Source organism: Ursus maritimus, unplaced genomic scaffold (genome assembly GCF_017311325.1).
Source record: "Ursus maritimus isolate PB19 unplaced genomic scaffold, ASM1731132v1 scaffold_10, whole genome shotgun sequence".
Classification (NCBI taxonomy): Eukaryota; Metazoa; Chordata; class Mammalia; order Carnivora; family Ursidae; genus Ursus; species Ursus maritimus.
Window position 1 is genome coordinate 78,929,462 of NW_024423344.1, and position 18,650 is coordinate 78,948,111.

An 18,650-nucleotide genomic window follows, 5' to 3' on the forward strand; every position below is an offset into this window, starting at 1 on the left:
GGAGGAGTCCTCGGAGACCAGGAGGCTCCTGGTGGCAGGTGGCATTGAGTCCCCTACTGTGATTTCTCGGGGTACTTGTTCACATGTCTGATGAATTCTGTACTTATCTGCTCCTTTCAAAATAAGTTACCCACTATTGGTGATAGGCCTTTCCCCCAAACCAAGACTGTCCCTGCACACGTCAGCCAGGAGCCGCGTGTGCTGAGCCAGGCGTCAGACGATGCGGCAAGAAGGACATGCTCTGCACCCAGGCTCAGTTGACAGTGCCTCTTCCTAAATGGCAGACCAGACTCCTCAGAGTCTAAGCCTGCACATAGCTGCACACAGAATTTACTTCCTCCCCCTGGCTGCCTTATGTGGGGCGTCAGTGCTGGAATCCCGCGTAGAAACAGCGCAGTTCACAGAACAGAAAGATGCATGAGGAGACAGCAGCTTTTGCTCGTGGAGGTAACTGGCAGCTTCACGATCTCCTGTGTCTTCCTGCCCCACAGATGACAGCAGGCGTGGGGCTTCTTTATGAAGAGCCTCTGTGCTCACACTTGGCGGCGGGTCGTCACCGTGCGGAGCACTTGCCGGTCTCACGGCACCCTCTGTCAGCCGGAAGGCCTGGCGGCGCAGAGCTGGTGCGCGGCCCCAGGTTCGTGCTGGCGTTCAGAGGCGGACGCGAGGTGCTTCCTGCCTCCGCGAGCTACGTGGACTGATGAGGGCAAGAGGGAGGCAAGAATTGAGTAGCCTCAACCGTAAACTTTGGTAACCGTTGGAGAGGTTGTTTGTTCTCTGCCACCCTAAGAAAGGGACCTGATGTAGAGGGATGAGGAGCTGCTGCCGAGCTGGGGAGCAGGGCCGCCGTCCTGCTCTGTCTGCTCCGGGAGAGCTCAGCTGCCGCGCAGTCTGCATCCGGAGCAGGACAACCCACTGTAGGGAACGTAGCACAAATAGAACCTATCACTCTTCTGTTCTGGCGTAAGCACTGCCTTTCCAGTTTCTTCTCTGTTTAATCGTCGTTGTCACGGGTAGATGTCGTTTTTTCTGGTGTATTAGCATGTTGCCACTGGGTATTTGTTTGCTGTGTGAAGACGTGTCTGACTCCCCTCAGGAGACTGCTTAAGCCCTCACCTCGGTCTGGCCTTTCTCCAGACGGGAGGGGACGGTGTTGGGAACCTGTGAAGGGCAAGCCCTTGGACCAGCTGTCAGCGCGGCTGCGTGCTGTGTCCGCCAGCGGTGCTCACGGGAGGCTCTAGATTTTGATCCGTGGAGGGCTTTGGCTCAGTGCGTGCCACCCTGTATGGCCCAGCTGACCACTCCGTGCGGTTTCATGGGAAGTGGCCAGAACTTACTGTCTTGACCCAACTGTTCAAGGAGAAGAATCTCACATTAGTGAGCTCAGCACGTGAGGCCTTTCCCTCCCAAGGAAACCCTGTACCGGGCAGGGTGCTGCTTGCTTCGTTACAGCACCTGGGCCATCCCGTGTGGCCGAATCGGCTGCTGTACATCTCACCATGGGTGGCCTCACTGACAGCTTGGCCCCCAACTGGTGCAGACAGACCATGAAGACTGGCCAGGGTGTCAGCCACATGGCGAGTGGCTTGTGTCCAGCACTGGGTGCCAGAGCTGCTGGGTCCCTGCAGCAGTGGTACCTGTCTAAATGTGGTTGTGACCCATTCTTTGTTTTTCAGACAGTTTGTGTAAGGTTCTAATGTCATAGGCCATTATGAATTTGAGCAGTTGTAAGCTACTTTGAGAATGCTGTGTTAACCAGTGAACTAGTAGGTCTTTGCTAGGACTTAACTATTTTTAATTTATTAGCAAAGCCTCAAGAGAAAAGAGGATGTTTGGCCAGTACCACTGTGGTTGTAGTCAGCTCATCTCACTAGTGTGACAGATGCGTCTGGCCCGTCAATCCCTCATGGCTCTCCTGACCTTCTGTCCCCTCCCCAAAGGCCTGGCTGTGTTCCGCCCTCCGCGCACCTCCCTGCCAACTGAAGACTCTGATGCCTGTCTGATTCATCACACGCTGGCCGTGGGCTTTTTCTCTTCTATGTGCTGTGGATTTTCTAACCTCACACCAGTTCTGAGGAAACGGAGGCCAAGGGAAGCTCGTTGCTGGTCAGTGTCCTAGAGCTGGGACCGAAGGGACGGAAGCCTAGGAGACGCGGGTCTTTCCACCTGAGCAGCTGCTTTGTTCTTCTGCACAGATGGAGCACCGTCTGCATCGTGCAGCTGGGGAGACTGAATGAGCACATGTGTGAAGAGTGCTTTGTAAGCCTTGAGGCATCGGGGAGACACTGAGGACCATGACTGCACGTACCTGTGAAGGCCGTGCTCCAGGCATTTGGCTGTGGTTTGCTCCAGGAGCACATAATGGGGTTTCTTTGTCCTATAAGCAGTATTTTGAGCCTTTTTTTAGAAGCATATTCTAATTATCAAGCTGAGAGTGTTCCTAATTTGGTGCATGAATGGGATTTCACGTCGGTTCTCACTGAGGCTATAAGTTAAAGTTAGACGTCAGCCACTTCCCTGCAGCTGCCGGTCCCCGGGTGCTATGAACAGTTGGCCTGCTTCCTCACCACGGGGATAGCGTGGCTCAGGATCTGCCCCTCTGCCCTCTGTGGGAGAGTACCCTAGGTCCAGCCATCCAGACCCATGAAGCCTGTGACCTGGGCCTTAGTTCAGCCGGCAGGGCTCCTCAAGGGACGCGGGAAAGGAAGGAGAGTGCAGCCGCATTGATCACGAATGCAGGGTGAGATGCAGTGGTGAAGGAAACCCACATCTCTGTCCTGTGACAACTGAATGATGGGCAGTGTTCTGTGTCAAGAGTGGCAGTGAAGGGGTTAAAACTGCAGTAATTAAATTGGCCAGCATTTGTCAAGTTTTCCTTAGCAGGTCTGCACAGACTCACTAGATAGTGTTTTATTTTTAAAGAAGATTAACACGTGCTGGCAAGATCATTGCAGACAAATGGTAAGCATACCGACTCTTTTTGTTCAGCCTGGTCTTAGTTATGGTGTGCTGTCCCGGAACCTTCATCGCGGCTGCTCTGGTGTCTGGTCTCCCCTGCACACTCCCTCTTGGTCCTGCTCACCCTCCGATGTAGCCACACAGAAGGGAGATGGGGTAGCAGGGAGGATGTGCCCCTTTTAATCCAGCTGTCCTTTTTTCTTTTTAATCAAATCTCATCCACCTTCCCTTACCCACCTAAGGACGGTGGGCCAGACTGTGGGCTGATAGGGAAGTTCAATTTAGGGTCAAATGCCGCCATCCAGCTCAGCGTAGTTGAACAGCAGAGCAGAAAAAAGCAGGGTGTGCGTGCTGCTTTCTGGATTGGGGCTGGCTGCTAACTTGGTCTTCAAAACATCCTGACGTCTCATGGTACCTGAGCTGATTCCTGAATGGGCTCTAAAGTTTTCCTTAATCCCCGTCTGTGCCTGGCAGTCAAGCCTCACTCCCAGGTTTTACTGTAACTAGACTGTACATGTGTTGATTCTAATTGATTTTATGCACATGAATTTTTCGCGTGGCCTGAAGGTAAGTGAAAACATGGTATCACTAGCTTTGCTAAGTGGGTTGAATTCTTTTGTTTCTTAAATGAGGTATACGGGACAATGAGTGAGCCTCTTTTCCAGCCCAGGCACCTGGTAGACGGTCAGAATAGGTGAACGTGTGTTGGGAAGGCTTTGTTCACAAGTCTGGTAGCTTCTATGGTAGGAGAATCACAGGGTGGCTGATGATCCTGTGCCCTCCATGCTCTGCTTGCAAAGGAGTCAAATGCGTAGCCAACAGCCTTGTGCCAACGTAATAAGGACTAATTGTTTAAAAAGCTTAAAGTGTCTTTCTAGGCCCATGATATTTACCATATCCATCAAGAGATGATCAGATTTCAAAGGTATTCTTTAGGTTAAATAGTTTAAAATCCGTATAGTCAGATTTTCTGGATAAAAGGTGAAAATCAGACTTGAAGGAACAATTAAATTTGGGGGAAAACATCAATCATGAGGGTCTTGGTGGGGCGGGCACATCGTCAAGAAACAATTATTGTTAGGTTTGAGACAACTACCGTAGTTGGGGTTCAGAAGGTCTAATCTTGGACACTGAGTTAGTAAGTTACGTAAGTAAATGCTTTTCTGATTGCCAGATCATGATCAGAAGTATCTTCCTGTTTTTGGATCGCACTTACGTCCTTCAGAATTCCATGCTTCCTTCTATCTGGTGAGTGTCCGAGTCTGTAGAGCTGTGTCTGCTGCTGCCATTTGTCTGGACCTTTATGTCAGCCAGAACCGCGAGTGCACACGTCCAGATCCAGGCGGACTTTAGTCCTGGAGGCAGTGCTGGGGCGGGCCGCACCCGGGGCAGCCCCAGCTTCCGTTGAGTGTCACGGTGTAGGTGGCAGGCCAGTGTGGCAGCTCTGTGGGGAGACCCGTTTCCGTCACTGGGCTCTGTGCATCAGGGCCGTCCAGAGCCAACAGCACACCGCTCACCTCTGCTGGGAGGGAGAGGCCGGGGCACTCTGTGACCGTCCAGCCAGTGCTATGGGGAAGCTCTGAGGAAGACCGAGGCTGGGGAGGTCAAGACCCAGGGTCCTGAAGCCCCCCCCCCCCACGTCTCCCCATCCCACTGACAAACCACACGCACAGGAGACCTCCTTTCAATCTGCCTGTCCATCGTGCGGCATCTTTCAGGCACAGTGTGAATTTGGACCTCCCCCCTCTGTCAGCCACTTGCCTGCCCTGTGCTGATGCCCTTCACCACACTGCCCGTCCCCTAGGCACCCGCTGCCGCCTCAACAAAGTCCTGCCTGACCTGATCGGAGTTGTCCCTCATCTCGTCCACGGGCTCTTCCTGGGCTCCTCTCCCATTCCCTTTAAACCCAAGTTCTTTAAAAAGTGGCTTGCTTTTGCAGTTTCTTTATTATCCGTTCCCTCTGACCTGAGGCTGGACCTGGTCTTCCTAAGGTGTTGGTGACCCCTGGTTACCAGATCCCATGGATACTTTTTATCTTTATTTTGTATTACCCGACCTCTGTGCCGTTCTGGACGCTCCTTGAAAATCTCCCCTTCCTCAGTGCCACTGTCCCCCTTGCTCCTCTTCCCTGTCTGGCCTCTGCTCCCATACACGTTGTCCTAGACACCCACATGGGTGTGCAGCCTGCTGACTCCATGCAGCGGGTGGCCTTTGTTGAAAGCAACGATGAGGACGCTGTACTGAGGATGACACGAACGGCATGGCTGCTAGTCTATGCCAAGCTCTGTTCTAAGAGGTCCAGCCCCTGCCTGCTTGCTTGCCGAGTCTGTGGTACGGCTCTGGAGGGATAACCGTTTCCTCCGTTTTACAGATGGAGAAACTGGGGCAGAGAGTTCCCATAATTTGCTGTTCCCAGGTTATTGGGCTACCTAGTCTGAACTGTTAGTTCATAAACATAGTTTATAACTAACCATGTCACGGAAACTAGAAACACCACTTAGAGCGTTGACGATACTGGCCTCAGACCATGGCAGCAGGCAGGAAAGCTACGTCTGGTAGGGCCAGACTCATGGTGCAGGTGCGCAAGAAACACCCCAGACAGGAGGCAGCGGGAGGGCGAGCCTCATCCTATGCCTGAGCTTTGCAGAATGAGCAGGAGTGCTGAGGTAGATGCGGCAGAAAGAGGTGGTGTTAGAGGAAAGGAAGCCTGTATGGACACAGGAGCTGCCCCAGGTGAGCTGTGCGTGAGGGACGCAGGGACGGGAGGCCTACGGGGCGTTCTGATCGCTGACGGGGGGAGCGGGATTGAGGTTCGAGAAAGCAGCGTCTCACAGCAGCAGAGCAAGTGGAGCAGAGTGGACAGTGAATGCTTCATACGCCCCGCATGGGCCACCTGCCTAGCCCGGGGTGGAAGGGCTTTACAGGCAGAAGGCCATATGTGTTACCGCATTTACAGTTAAGGAAGAACAGGCAGGGACCCAGAGGCACTGCGAGCAAGGGGTGGGGCCCGGATTCAGACCCAGGTGGCCGGCTGAGCCTGCATGGCTGACCCCGGCACTCGACTGCTGCAGCTTGGACGTGCTCAGAACACCCAGGCCTGCAGCTCCAACAGGGAACAGGAAAGGCCTCCTGTGGTATGTGTTGTAGGAGGAGAGCGTTCACACAGATGGGGCTCCCCAGAACCCGTGCCCCCTGCCCACTACTTGCCGCAACAGGTGCTCGCCTCAGCTGCCCGTGAGGAGACCTGGCCGGGCCCAGGAGCTGAGTTTTGTCTGCCTACTTAGTGCTTGGCACATAAGGGACTCGTGGAGGTGTTTGAACAGAGCACAAAACCTGTTATCCCACGGTTTCTGTGCACAATGACCGACGACGGCTGGATTTCCTCTGGAGTTCCCCAGGCAACAAGCTGAAAGAAGATGATGGACTTTTAAAGTCACATTTCATGTTTTATTCACCAATGGAAAGGACCGGATAGAGGAGAGGACCCAGTTCCGGGGAGGAAGAGTTGGATGACATGCTCTGGAGAGGGACCAGAGATGGAAAAGGGAAGGACAGAGAGGCTGGGTGGGTGGAAATTCCTCAATCCTGCCCCAGGAAGAAGGATGTGAGCCACGGTGTTTGCAAGGTCGATGTACTTTTCAGTGACAAGCCTGACCCACCCCAGGAAACAGCCTTGCTAAGAAAGAAAATACAAGGCATACTAGGCTGGCCCCAAATGGAAAACACAGCAAAAGCATACTTGACACATGGATTTAGAGAGTTAGCAGATCAACAGTTTTGGGATGAAAGTCACAGTGTAGTTTGTAGCTTTACCTAGAACTTCTAAGAAGTGAAACTAAAATATAGTTTTGTTTTTATTGTTTGTACAGGGATATGGGATTGGAACTTTTTAGAAACCATATCATTAGTGATAAAATGGTTCAGAGTAAAAGTATTGATGGAATTCTGTTATTAATTGAACGAGAGAGAAACGGCGAAGCAGTGGATCGCAGTTTATTGAGAAGTCTGCTGAGTATGCTGTCTGACCTTCAGGTAATGCCTCCCTGCCTAACTACTTACACTGAAACAGGTGGAAGGATGAAAGATTGCAGGGCAAAAGACAAAATCATTAAAGTGTTTGTTGAGTATGTGCGAGGGGAGTGACTCTCAGGCTAGTCCTACACCACAAGCCACAAAGGAGAGAGCCCTTAAGACACAAACCCAGCGCTCCAGGGAAAGGATGAGGGCCTGCGGCACGCACAGAGGAGAGAGCGTCAGGTGGCCTGGGCTGCCAGGGTCCCTGAGCCCCAGGCCAGCCCCGCTGCCCTGCCGCAGCCTCTGGAGGCAGTGTGTTGGGACAGGTCACCGCACCTGGGCTCCCTGGACGTCTCCGGTGTATCAGCACTTCCTAAGGTAGGTTTCTTTACTGTAGGTGGTTGATAACTTTGTTCATTTTTTAGGTATATAAAGATTCATTTGAACTGAAATTTTTGGAAGAAACCAATTGTTTATATGCTGCAGAAGGCCAGAGATTAATGCAAGAAAGAGAGGTGAGACAAGGAAGTACTTCTGAATCGTCTTTTTTTTTTATAGATGTGCATCTAAGTGTAATTTCTAAAAATTTGTCATTCCGTGTAAACATTTTATTAGAAATCTTCTGAAAGCCACAATCTAGCTAAAATTCTCAGTAATGAGCTTCATTCTTATTACAGTAAAGGTTTCATTTCTTTCTTTTGACTTAGAAAGTTTATTTCCATCCCCCTGCCCCAAGGAAAAAAGCCAGTAAAGTAGCTTCTGAAATGTGTAAAGTAACTCAAGTTGAAGCAGGAGAATAAAGGTAAATCTGAAATAGTAAAGATAAGTCAGACACACCCCACATCTTCCCTTTGTATGAGACATCGAAAAAATTATCCAGAAAACCACATAAAAAACCATGAAATAGTGATATGAACCCAAAATCTTGGTAACCAGTTTTTCAAAAGTATGAGAGAAGGGGCTGAAGGAGGCCCTCTGGACCCTCCCCCAGATGTCACTTGTCATTGCATGATCAGACCGACTGTTGGTTCTTCATCCTGGCTTTGGAGAGGGAGTTTTACGCCCCATGCCCAGCCCTGCTCCACCACTGGTTCAGAACACCAACAACCCGTGTCATGGGGCCTTTCCTGTGCCGTGTGGTGACAGCAGGAATGCCNTTTGCCCCTGGAAACGTGAAGTGAATTTTGAGATCTTCTGCAACCGGGCTCTTTGGTGTCCTTGAGTGAACACGCGGTCTTTTGATGAGCTTTTGCTGACCCTGCTCTCCGTGGGCCAGGGGATGCGTTAGGCCTGCACCCTCTGCCCCAGGTGCTGCTGCTCACCTGCCCATAGGGCCTTGGTGATGGGAGGGACCCGTGGCATTGTCCCTGAGCTCCACTGTGAGCAGGGCACTGACGTGCTGCCCCGTCTCATTCTAGACGTCCACTTTACTGTCCAGAATCAAGTTTAAGGAAAATTTCTTACACACATCCCACCTTTCCCCCAATACGCTTCCCACTTGACCGCTTTTACTCTCCCTCACTCATCTGGGTTAATATTTGGCTTGAATATATATATATATTCTTTAATTTTTATAAGGACAACAGTGTTTCAGTTTCTTGGGTAACACTAAGAATCTTTGTTACTTAAAAAAAAGAAAAAAGAATCTTTGTTACTGACTTGTTTAAATGTTGTATTTGGAAGGTTCCAGAATATCTTAACCATGTAAGTAAGCGTTTAGAGGAAGAAGGAGACCGAGTAATCACGTATCTAGACCACAGCACACAGTGAGTACTATTCATTTACTTGGTTCTTGCAATGTGACCACAGTGAGCCCTTCTGGCTGGCATTCAGTACTGTCTGCGAGTATTTTTGTTGTTAGCACATTTTGGTTATGTTACTTGTGATCATTTAGCACTTGTGAGTTAGAACAAGTTACACCTCAGGCTGAGGTGCTTTTCATCTTTGAATTTAGAGGTAGTGATTCTATTTACATCAATGGGGTATCATCGAATATTGGAAAATTTGGGTTGTAAACTTTGTTAGACATTGAAGATAGCTATAATTTTTATTTATGCTAAGTCACATTATTTTCTCTTTTTATCTAATTTTTTTCTCTCTAAACCTGAGGTTGAAAAGTAGCTAGGGAAAAGTAAAAAGGGAAAAATTGTGTGAATGTCTGTTTCTCACTGTGCACATAATCTTTATTCAAGTGAGGAAAGGTAAGAACAGAAACTGGATAGAAAAGACACTGAGGGACGCCTGGGGGGCTCAGTCGGTGACGCGTCTGCCTTCAGCTCAGGTCATGATCTCAGGGTCCTGGGATTGATCCCCGCATTGGGCTCCCCACTCTGCGGGGAGTCTGCTTCTCCCTCTGCCCTTCCCCCCACTCGTTCTCTCCCCCAAATAAATAAAATCTTAATGAAAAGAAAAAGAAAGGAAGAAAAAGAAAAAAAGGAAAGACACTGAAGGATAAAAACGTGTGAAACTTGTTACTTGCCAGGAGCAGGCGGATGAAAGAAAGGGGCAGAGTTTTGGCACTTTGAGAATACAAGAAATAGAGGGTCATGAGAGGAAGGATGCCTTTAGACATTTGAGGGCCCTGTGGGGAGCGCAGGATGTGCAGAGAGTGACAGTCGTGCTGAAGCCGGGACAGCCTTATTCGAAGTGCTGTGGGGACGCAGACCTTTAGCTGGGGAGCATGAGGAACACAGGGGCTAGAGACCGGCAGCAGTGAATACAGGGGCTGGGAGAGAATGTGACAGATGGTATAAGATTGCACCAGTAGGTCAAGTCAAGGATGGATAGAAGTGTTGAGTATCTGCTACATTTTTTCCGTTAGTGACATTTTCCGCATAGCACGAAGTTGAGGAACAGGCTGAGCCGGCTAGTGTACTGATGAGGGAGCTCCGTGTATGGTAGGTCCTACAGCAGAGCGGGGGAGCTGCGAGCACGGGCTCAGGACGGAGGAGGGGCAGGGTACTGGGGCCGCGTGGACGCTCTCCTTTATGACCCACAGACACTGGGCACGGCGGTCCTTTTCTATTTGTATATGCTGATGTATTTGTGTATGTAGGCTCTATTTTAAACCCCTCCCTCCCAATTTTAAAAAATACATTGCTTCAAAGAGTATATGTAAATTATTTAAGCAAAGGAGCTCTACGTGGTTCACCTCCAGGCTCAGGCATGGGTGGGTAGAAGGAGCACTGACTGAGGTGGCTTCTGCCATGCTGGGGATTCAACTATCACAAAATAAAAAGTCGTTGTTAAGGAAAGAAGAGGGAGGGGCGGCTGGGTGGCTCAGTCATTAAGCCTCTGCCTTCGGCTCAGGTCATGATGCCAGCGTCCTGCGATCGAGCCCTGCGTTGGGCTCCCTACTGGGTGGGAACCCTGCTTCTCCCTCTCCCACTCCCCTTGCTTGTGTTTCCTCTCTTGCTATCTCTCTCTGTCAAATAAATAAATAAAAATATTTATTAAAAACAAAAAGGAAAGAAGAGGGAGACTGAGGATAAATAAGCCACAGCAGCCTTAGGGCTGGGCTCAGAGTGCCCCTTCCAGCCCCACCTGCCCTCAGTGTGAGCACAGTGGATGGATGGCAGTCCAGATGGACAGTGTGCTTGAGAGCAGCAGGGCGTCGCTTCCTGCTGCACCTTGTGACCCACAGCACGGTCACTTGGCAGGCCCTGCCCCAGGGACAGCTTCTATGTGCCCCCAGGACTCTTGCCCCTCGGTGTGGGAAGGGCCCGCTGTCCTATTGGTTGGCAGGAATTCTCGCACCACAAAATCCGTGAGTTGTCACCATGGATTATGAGATCAGTCTTTGGGCACCTGGGTGCTAAGGCTGTGAGTTCCCCAGGACTGTACCTCTGGGCACGAGGACTCTGTAGGAGCTGCCTTCAGCTCGGGAGCTGTCACAGCACCCAGGCTGGGGTAGGCATTGCATGGACAGTTGGGGTGGAAACCGGGATAGGGTTTCTCACCCTGCAGAACCAGTCTAGCGATTCTACGAACATAGGAGAAGCTGCTCAGCGTAGTCCATCATCAGGGAGACACAAGTCAAAACCACAGCGTAGTTCCAGTTCACACCCACCAGAATGGCTTTAGATGAGAGAAGGCACAGTATGAAGCCTTGACGAGGACGTGGAGGAATTGGAACACTCGTGCCCCGCCGATAGCAGTGTAAACTGGGCAGCTGCTGGGGAAGACAGTGTGGTAGGTCCTCGGAGCGTGCTATGGAGTTACGGGGTTTTCCGACGTTAATTCTACTACTAAATATGTAGATAAAAACATACGTTCACCCAAAACTTGTATGCAGGTATTCATGGCGGCATCCGTCATCACAGTCTAGGGTAGAAACCACCTGCTGCCAGCTGATTATGTGTTGGTGACGCTGTTTACAGCAAGAGCAGGTGCACTGCTGGCCCTCCCTGCTGTCCGCCTCGGACCTTTGACCTCTACCCCCAAATCCCATGGCTCTTCTCCCCCTCTTGGAGGCAGACTGGGAAGGTGCTGGCTGGCCCCTCGCCCCTCACTCTGCTACTCAGTAGGCCCCATCTCTGACCTCTGACCTCTTGCGGAGTGGGGGGCTGGGGGGTTGGAGAAAGAAAATCTGCCGTGCCTCTGTCTAGAGTCACTGTGGGGTTTAAAATACTCTGTTGGAAAGTTCTTTATGAAGCAAAGCCTCAGGAGGATGCCCAAAATTAATAATCCTGGGGGGTGCCTGGGTGGCACAGCGGTTAAGCGTCTGCCTTCGGCTCAGGGCGTGATCCCAACGTTATGGGATCGAGCCCCACATCAGGCTCCTCCGCTGGAAGCCTGCTTCTTCCTCTCCCACTCTCCCTGTTTGTGTTCCCTCTCTCGCTGGCTGTCTCTATCTCTGTCAAATAAATAAATAAAATCTTTAAAAAAAAAATTAATAATCCTGGGACAAAAGCACATGTTCTGATCTTTGAAAAACAACTAAAACTAAAGGAACTGTGGATGATACACCCAGGAAGAGTAGTTTTGCGTGTCCCTGTGCGTGTGGCAGCCACATTTATGGAAGTTCCAGATTCTCAAACATTCTGTTCTGTGTGACACTCCTGCAGCGTGAGCCTCACATAGGAGCTTTGATAAGTAGGATTTTTGACAAATGGTCATGGGATGGGACAGGTCTGTCCAAGTTGAGGGCGACGGGGCCTGGAGTGGAGCACGCCACGCAGTGGAAGACAGGAGAGCTAAGGTGCCTTGCACTCAAAGGGCAAAGTCTCCTTTCAGAAACTGCCAGCCAAGCTGGGGGGTGCAGGGAGCTGTCTGTGTGTGTGTGTGCTGGTCTCCTTTTCCCAGGACCCCTGGTCTCTTTTTGTTGTTCAGTAGATAATTTTTAGAAAGATTTCAGAGGCTGCTCAGACAGCAGGGAGATTGTTCTTGGTCGGAGGGAAGTGGCTGTTGCGGAGTCCGCTGGTCTCTGATTGACTCCACACGATGTCCACAGACTGGAAACTCTGTTCCTTTACAGCTGACCAGAGTCTCTCCTTTTACGTCATCTGACACGTTGTCTTTCGCCTCATGTAGGAAACCCCTGATTGCTTGTGTGGAGAAGCAGCTATTAGGAGAACATTTAACAGCAATTCTGCACAAAGGTAGGTTTTCCTAAGTCAGTTAGACCAAATGACAGTCCTTAATATATTAAGAAAGCAAGGGAGACATTGTTCATAACAACCTGAAGGACATTTTTTTATTATAATATGGCAATCACTAAAAATCAGTAAGAATAATGAACATGTTAGCCCTCGGGGAAATGAGTTCAGAGAAATAGTGAACGGCCTCTGGTAGAAATCCCGTGGAACGCTCTCTTGGCCGAAGCCGCCGAGAGACCCTCCCAAGCACAGACAGCTTGTGGCTGGGTCCTTGCACGGCGCCGGTCCTCCTTCACTGGGTCTGTGCTCACGGGCACTGGCCCACGCAGAGCACCTCGGGCGTAGGCTGCTTGGACAGGCCCTTAGATTGTCGTGGGGCTTCCTCCCCACCCCCTCCACACAGATGAAAGCCAGCTGGGTGCCCAGTGGCTGGGGACTTAAGCCAGAGTGCACTCTTCCATCCTGAGTCTCCTGGAAAGGAGCGTATGCAACACATGGCTCGTGGTGCTCCCTGGGGAGGAGTGACTCAAGCAACCGTGCACTGCTGCTTGTATGGCTGCGAAGGAAATTCCTTCAGTCTGCTCTCCTTGTTAATTTCTGCCTCTCAAAGTGTGTTTCCTTCCCTGGAAGTTAGAGTGAGCACAGTCCTGCCTTTTATAACACGTTTGTACTTGGTGTTTCCTTTTATAATTCTCGAGTATTTAATGTTACCATTTAAAAGTCATGTTGGAGCTACAGGATCTAGTTCAAGATATTGGAGACCTTAAAGCTTAATCATGGGAAGGCCCAGAATTATAAACATAAGTTAGAAATTATAAGAAAAATAATCGGCTGAAAGTTGAGACATGAAATGTGTGGCATCCACATTTGCGGCTGTGACCGACCCACTCTCTGAGCAATGAACTCGATCAGAGGTAACGTGGGGCTGTGAGGCGCCGGGGCCGATCGGGGAGCACTGGTCGGGCCGCTGTGTTGGTGAGACCAGGGCTTCCGTGACCCGAGGAATTAAGGAACACACCTGCCTGCGTGCTCAGAGAGTGACCCTGCCTGGCAGGGTCTGTCTCCGACTCTGGACACCAACTTGCCCCATAGAAATAAGCAGTAGTTCCTACATTTGTAAGTGTTATGTTCCGTTGACTCGCTGCTGTGATGTGCTTACGTGTGCCGTGTGGTCTCAGGGCTGGAGCACCTGCTGGACGAGAACAGAGTGCCCGACCTCACTCAGATGTACCAGCTGTTCAGCCGCGTGAAGGGCGGCCAGCAGGTCCTGTTGCAGCACTGGAGTGACTACATCAAGGTGTGCGGGGCCGTCTGGGCGGGTGACATCCCGTGCCCGGGGGGCATCTTCTGGGCTCAGTTCCAACCACTGTCTTCACAGAGTCGCCATTTTTGTGAATCTGCTTTTTAAACATCCCTTACCTTTGCTTATGAGAATTACTACACATTTTGTTGTATCTATTTGGTGTGTATGCTGCTTCATTTCCTAGCCATCCAGGACTGCTACTTTCACAATACTTGGACGTTTCTTGGCACGTTGGCGTGTGTGATTATGAGAAGGCGGCAGGAGGGCTCTTGTGCTGGAGTGCTCAGTGCCTGACCATGGCGATGGGTGCACAAGGCTGCCCCCTGGGATAAGCCCAGAGAACAGTGCACACACGGGGTTGGGGGGGAACAGGTGAAACTGAGGCAGCCTGGAGAAGGTGGGTCCAGGGTATCAGTGCCCATACCCCAGCTGTGGTGCTGCTCTGTCATTCTGCCAAATGTTAGCATCGGGGGGAGCTCGGCAAAGTGTACAGGGGATCTCTTGCTCTCCACCGCACGTGAATCTCTAGTCGTCAGAAGAAAAAGTTCAGTTCAACAGAAGGAAAAATGGGAAGCTTGCGTGCTGCTTTATGAAACAGTCAGTCCTAAACTTGCACATCTGTGTGCACGTGGAACACTCACGCGCACATGTGCCACACACACCGCCCCCCGGGACGTTGTGTGCGGCAGCCGTGGGGCTGAGAGTCCTAGCTGACCCCTGCTGATCTGCAGGAGGGCTTCATGTCACGCACAGTCTGGTGGGGGCTGAGGGTGTTGCTGATGAGTAGCCCTCCAGAAAGCACCGGAGGAGCCCCTGCACAAGCGTCAGTCTGGGTAGTACAGGTCCGTTCCTGAGTGTCCATCAAGGCCAAGCAGTCACACTGTGATGCAACGCAGTGTGTGGATATCGCAGGAGCTGACCCTTGGCAGTGTGTGTGTGTTATTTTTAAATGTAGTCAGTGCAGAGAGGTACAGAGTAGGAAGTCCCAGCTCTGCTGGTCATAGGGTGCTCTCTCCAGAGGGCATCTGTACCTTTTCACCAGTACTCTGCCCCCCTTACATATATGACACCTATGTATATGTGTATATGCTACTAGGGCCATTTTCCCAAAACATATATATTATTTCTATTAAAAGACAAAATTTGACTGAGTACGTTTTGAAGAACTTTTTGGCTGTATTCGTGATTTGTGAACCGGGCAGTGTACCATCCACCAGACAGAAAGGAGCTCCAGGGACAGTGTGATACAGGATACTTATAGGCCGGAGGGGGCGGGACAGGAAGTTCTTCTAGCAAAGAGCGGTTAGTGTGGCAAGGTCACCTTCCTTAGGGGACAGCAGGGATCTGTCTGGCAGAGGACCTCCCTGGTGCTGGCAAGCGTGCTGATTGAGTGCTCCAGGACTCCATTCCTTGGAGGGGCAGGCAGTACATCCCCGTCTGCTGGTGTGGGGCTGAGCACAGGGACTGCATCTGGGGCCTGCCGTCTCTTGCCTTGTAAACACATCAAGTAGGAGTTATACTCAGCACGGTTTATATCCCCTGGGAGTGCGTACCCTCAGGCAGCCATTACTGTCACATACAGATTTTTAGCAATGTTGGTCAGGGTGTTTGCATTAAAAATACAGGCTAACAGCTGGCCTGTTGATGGTTAGCAGGGGGGAGAAAGAGCAGTACAATCAAGAAGTCCAAGTGGGTGTGTTGGGTTAGTGGGAACTTCTGCTTGTGGAATTCCTATGTAAAGGGTTTTTTTAAAACAGTGGACCCTAATAAATTAGTGCTTCCAGAAGCAGAATTGTAACCCTGAAGCTTTAATTGTATATTCACGTAATTTTTTGAATGTGGGCTGAATCTGTGAAACTTGGAACTATTTAGTATTGAACACCAACAGTAATTAAGTTATGTAGAAATATCATGGTTGAGAGCAGGAGAAATGTGTGGTGCTGTGGCCTGTGGATGAGTTGGTGTGGGTGTGTGTATTCTTGCAGACTTTTGGGACAACGATTGTGATCAATCCTGAAAAAGACAAAGATATGGTACAGGACCTGTTGGACTTTAAGGACCGGGTGGACCATGTGATCGAAGTGTGTTTCCAGAGGAATGAGAAGTTCGTCAACCTGATGAAGGAGTCCTTTGAGACGTTCATCAACAAGAGGCCAAACAAGCCCGCAGAGCTGATAGGTAGAGAAACAGACTTCGTACAGTTTTTAATACGGGAACATAAGGCAGAACTCAGGCAAATGTGTTTTGCCCAAAATGTTGACGCTCCTCTTGGGGAGGGTGGGGAAGGATTTGTATTACACCTTATTAGGACACACGTTTTTTTTTTAAAGATGTTTGTATATATTATGTATGTATATAAGCACATGGCATTTTTATAAGGGTGAACGTAGTAGTAATTTTGTAAAGACGAAGCTTGACGTCACAGAAGCAAGAGACAAAAATTTATTCGTGTGTGCATTTCCTACACTAGCAGCTCCAGAGCTGTATTTGGTAAAAATCAGCCCTGGTTCTGTCTTGATTACAGTAAGTAATTTGTGCTCAGAAACTGGATGAAGAGGATTTGTTCTACACGAATGTCTCTGGGTTGTGAGGATGACTTGATTGATCTCTAGAGGACGTTTAGCATGAAGATATTACTCAGTCCCTGCCTTTACATCCTCTCATCAGTACCAAAATAGGATAAAACTGGATGAGGTCTTAAAAGATAACATGGTTTCAGAGGAAACCGTTTTTAAATGATCACTTTATCCAATTATGTTGTCATGATACCAAAATATATTTCAGGATTCATAGCCTCTCGCTACTCAGCGTAAGCTTTTAGGCAAAGGGCAAGGAAAGAAATAGTAAATACAGTGACTCAACGTTGGGCTTACTGATTGTCGTTGAGGATATGTGACAGGAACGTGGGGTTCGTCATGCAGCTCTCTACTTCTGTGTGTGTTCAGAAGAGTTCATAATAAAAAATTGTGAAGGAAAAAGCGAATAAAACAGCAACAAGAGGGGCCCCTGGCTGGCTCAGGGGGTGGAGCATGCACCTTCTGCCCCTTGGGGTTGTGGGTTCGAGTGCCACATTGAACATAGAGATTACTTAAAAAAATAAACTCTTAAAAAAATAAAAAAGCAACAAAAGGAACTCACAAGGCTGTTTAGTTTGGGCTTTGTACCACTTTATGGATTGTGGTTTCTCCAAAGATGGATGTTTAACTCCTGGGGTTTGGGCTTCTGGAAGCCACGGCTGATCCGTGTGGTCTCAGCAGCAAGGCCGAGTGGCTTGCTCTTCTCCCTGAGTTCAGGGGTGCCACATCTCAAAGACGGGCCATTCCAGTTTCTGGAGCAGTAGTACGTTATATGAAACCCAGGCATGTGACTCAAGTATTTATTCTCATGTGATTTGAAAATATTTATCTTAGAAAATCAGATTACCTGCCTTTTGTCACATAATAATGTCATTTTGGAAAGGTTCCAGAGTGTTGCCATCTGCTTTTGCTTGTAGAAATTGAAGATGTTCTTTTTTTCTATTTAGAAAATGTATCATATAACAAATACTCTTCAGATAATTTAAACTCTTAATCTCACAGCAAAGCACGTTGATTCAAAATTGAGAGCGGGTAATAAAGAAGCAACAGACGAAGAGCTGGAGAGGATTCTTGACAAGGTCATGATAATATTCCGGTTCATTCACGGTGAGACACAGTCTGCGCTGCTCCTGTTCACACTGAGCGTGGAGAACAGGTTACCCTCGTGCACACCTCTGTATTTGGGCCCTGTCCTTTCTTGAGGAAGCTTGACTGAGACAGTTCCACCTCGCTGCTAACACAGGAAGTAGAGGGATGGCCGCCCTCTGATGGCGTCGCAACCCGCTCTTGGGGCGATGGCCGAGGAGGCTCCCGCGCGAGCGGCTTGCAACAGAGCGGGCACTTAGACCGTCCACAGCCGCAGGGAAGAGTTGTGTCTTAACAGTGTGATGTCTTATATGTCGTTCTCATTTGGTTATAAATAGGGAAAGATGTCTTTGAAGCGTTTTATAAAAAAGATTTGGCAAAAAGACTCCTTGTTGGGAAAAGCGCCTCAGTGGATGCTGAGAAATCGATGTTGTCAAAACTAAAGCATGGTGAGCATGCGGGCCCCGGGGTCTGCCCTTCCTCTGTGCTGGGCTCTGTCCGCCGTGGTGCTCACGCCCTCTCTTGTGTCCCAGAGTGCGGTGCCGCTTTCACCAGCAAGCTGGAAGGCATGTTCAAGGACATGGAGCTCTCCAAGGACATCATGGTCCAGTTCAAGCAGGCAAGCCGTGTTTTTGTTCAAGTAAAACGGCTGTATGTAAGCAGTCTCACTCTACGTTATGTCAAACCCTCGGCCCTAAAAATGACCCTCCTCGCGTCCCACACATTTGAGTAACTGAAATTCAAAATGAAAAAGAAAAATAATCCCTAAAAATGTGTAGCAGAAATTTGATTTAACTAAGTGTAATAGTGCGCTGCGCTGGTAGCGTTCCCTTCGAAGGGGGGAAGATACCCCCAATGACTTTGGGACGCGTCGCGTGGCTTCAGGGGATGTGTTCTCAGGACCAAGTGCAAACGTGTTGAACTGTAGTTACCTTTGTATGAACTAGTTGTTTTTGATGATACTCTACAATACTTATTTTATCTTGTTTTTTTTTGTTTTTAGTATATGCAGAATCAAAGTGACCCGGGCTCTATAGACCTAACAGTGAATATACTTACGATGGGATACTGGCCAACATACACGCCTATGGAAGTGCATTTAACTCCAGAAGTAAG

General features: G+C 49.6%; 1 protein-coding gene across 3 annotated transcripts in view; it reads left to right on the top strand.

Annotated features, from left to right (window-relative positions):
• Nucleotides 1-18,650, top strand: part of CUL4A (cullin 4A) — a 47,258-nt gene that overhangs the window by 12,458 nt on the left and 16,150 nt on the right. For 2 of the 3 annotated variants that reach the window (XM_040624822.1, XM_040624811.1), the window contains exons 4-15: nt 2,892-2,961; nt 4,133-4,206; nt 6,828-6,990; nt 7,398-7,487; nt 8,656-8,738; nt 12,505-12,572; nt 13,748-13,866; nt 15,858-16,050; nt 17,451-17,555; nt 17,873-17,983; nt 18,068-18,153; nt 18,538-18,645. In XM_040624822.1, coding sequence (XP_040480756.1) covers nt 2,892-2,961; nt 4,133-4,206; nt 6,828-6,990; nt 7,398-7,487; nt 8,656-8,738; nt 12,505-12,572; nt 13,748-13,866; nt 15,858-16,050; nt 17,451-17,555; nt 17,873-17,983; nt 18,068-18,153; nt 18,538-18,645 — 1,270 coding nt within the window. The remainder of the gene's footprint in view (nt 1-2,891; nt 2,962-4,132; nt 4,207-6,827; nt 6,991-7,397; nt 7,488-8,655; nt 8,739-12,504; nt 12,573-13,747; nt 13,867-15,857; nt 16,051-17,450; nt 17,556-17,872; nt 17,984-18,067; nt 18,154-18,537; nt 18,646-18,650) is intronic. The other variant, XM_040624816.1, reaches the window with a different exon arrangement.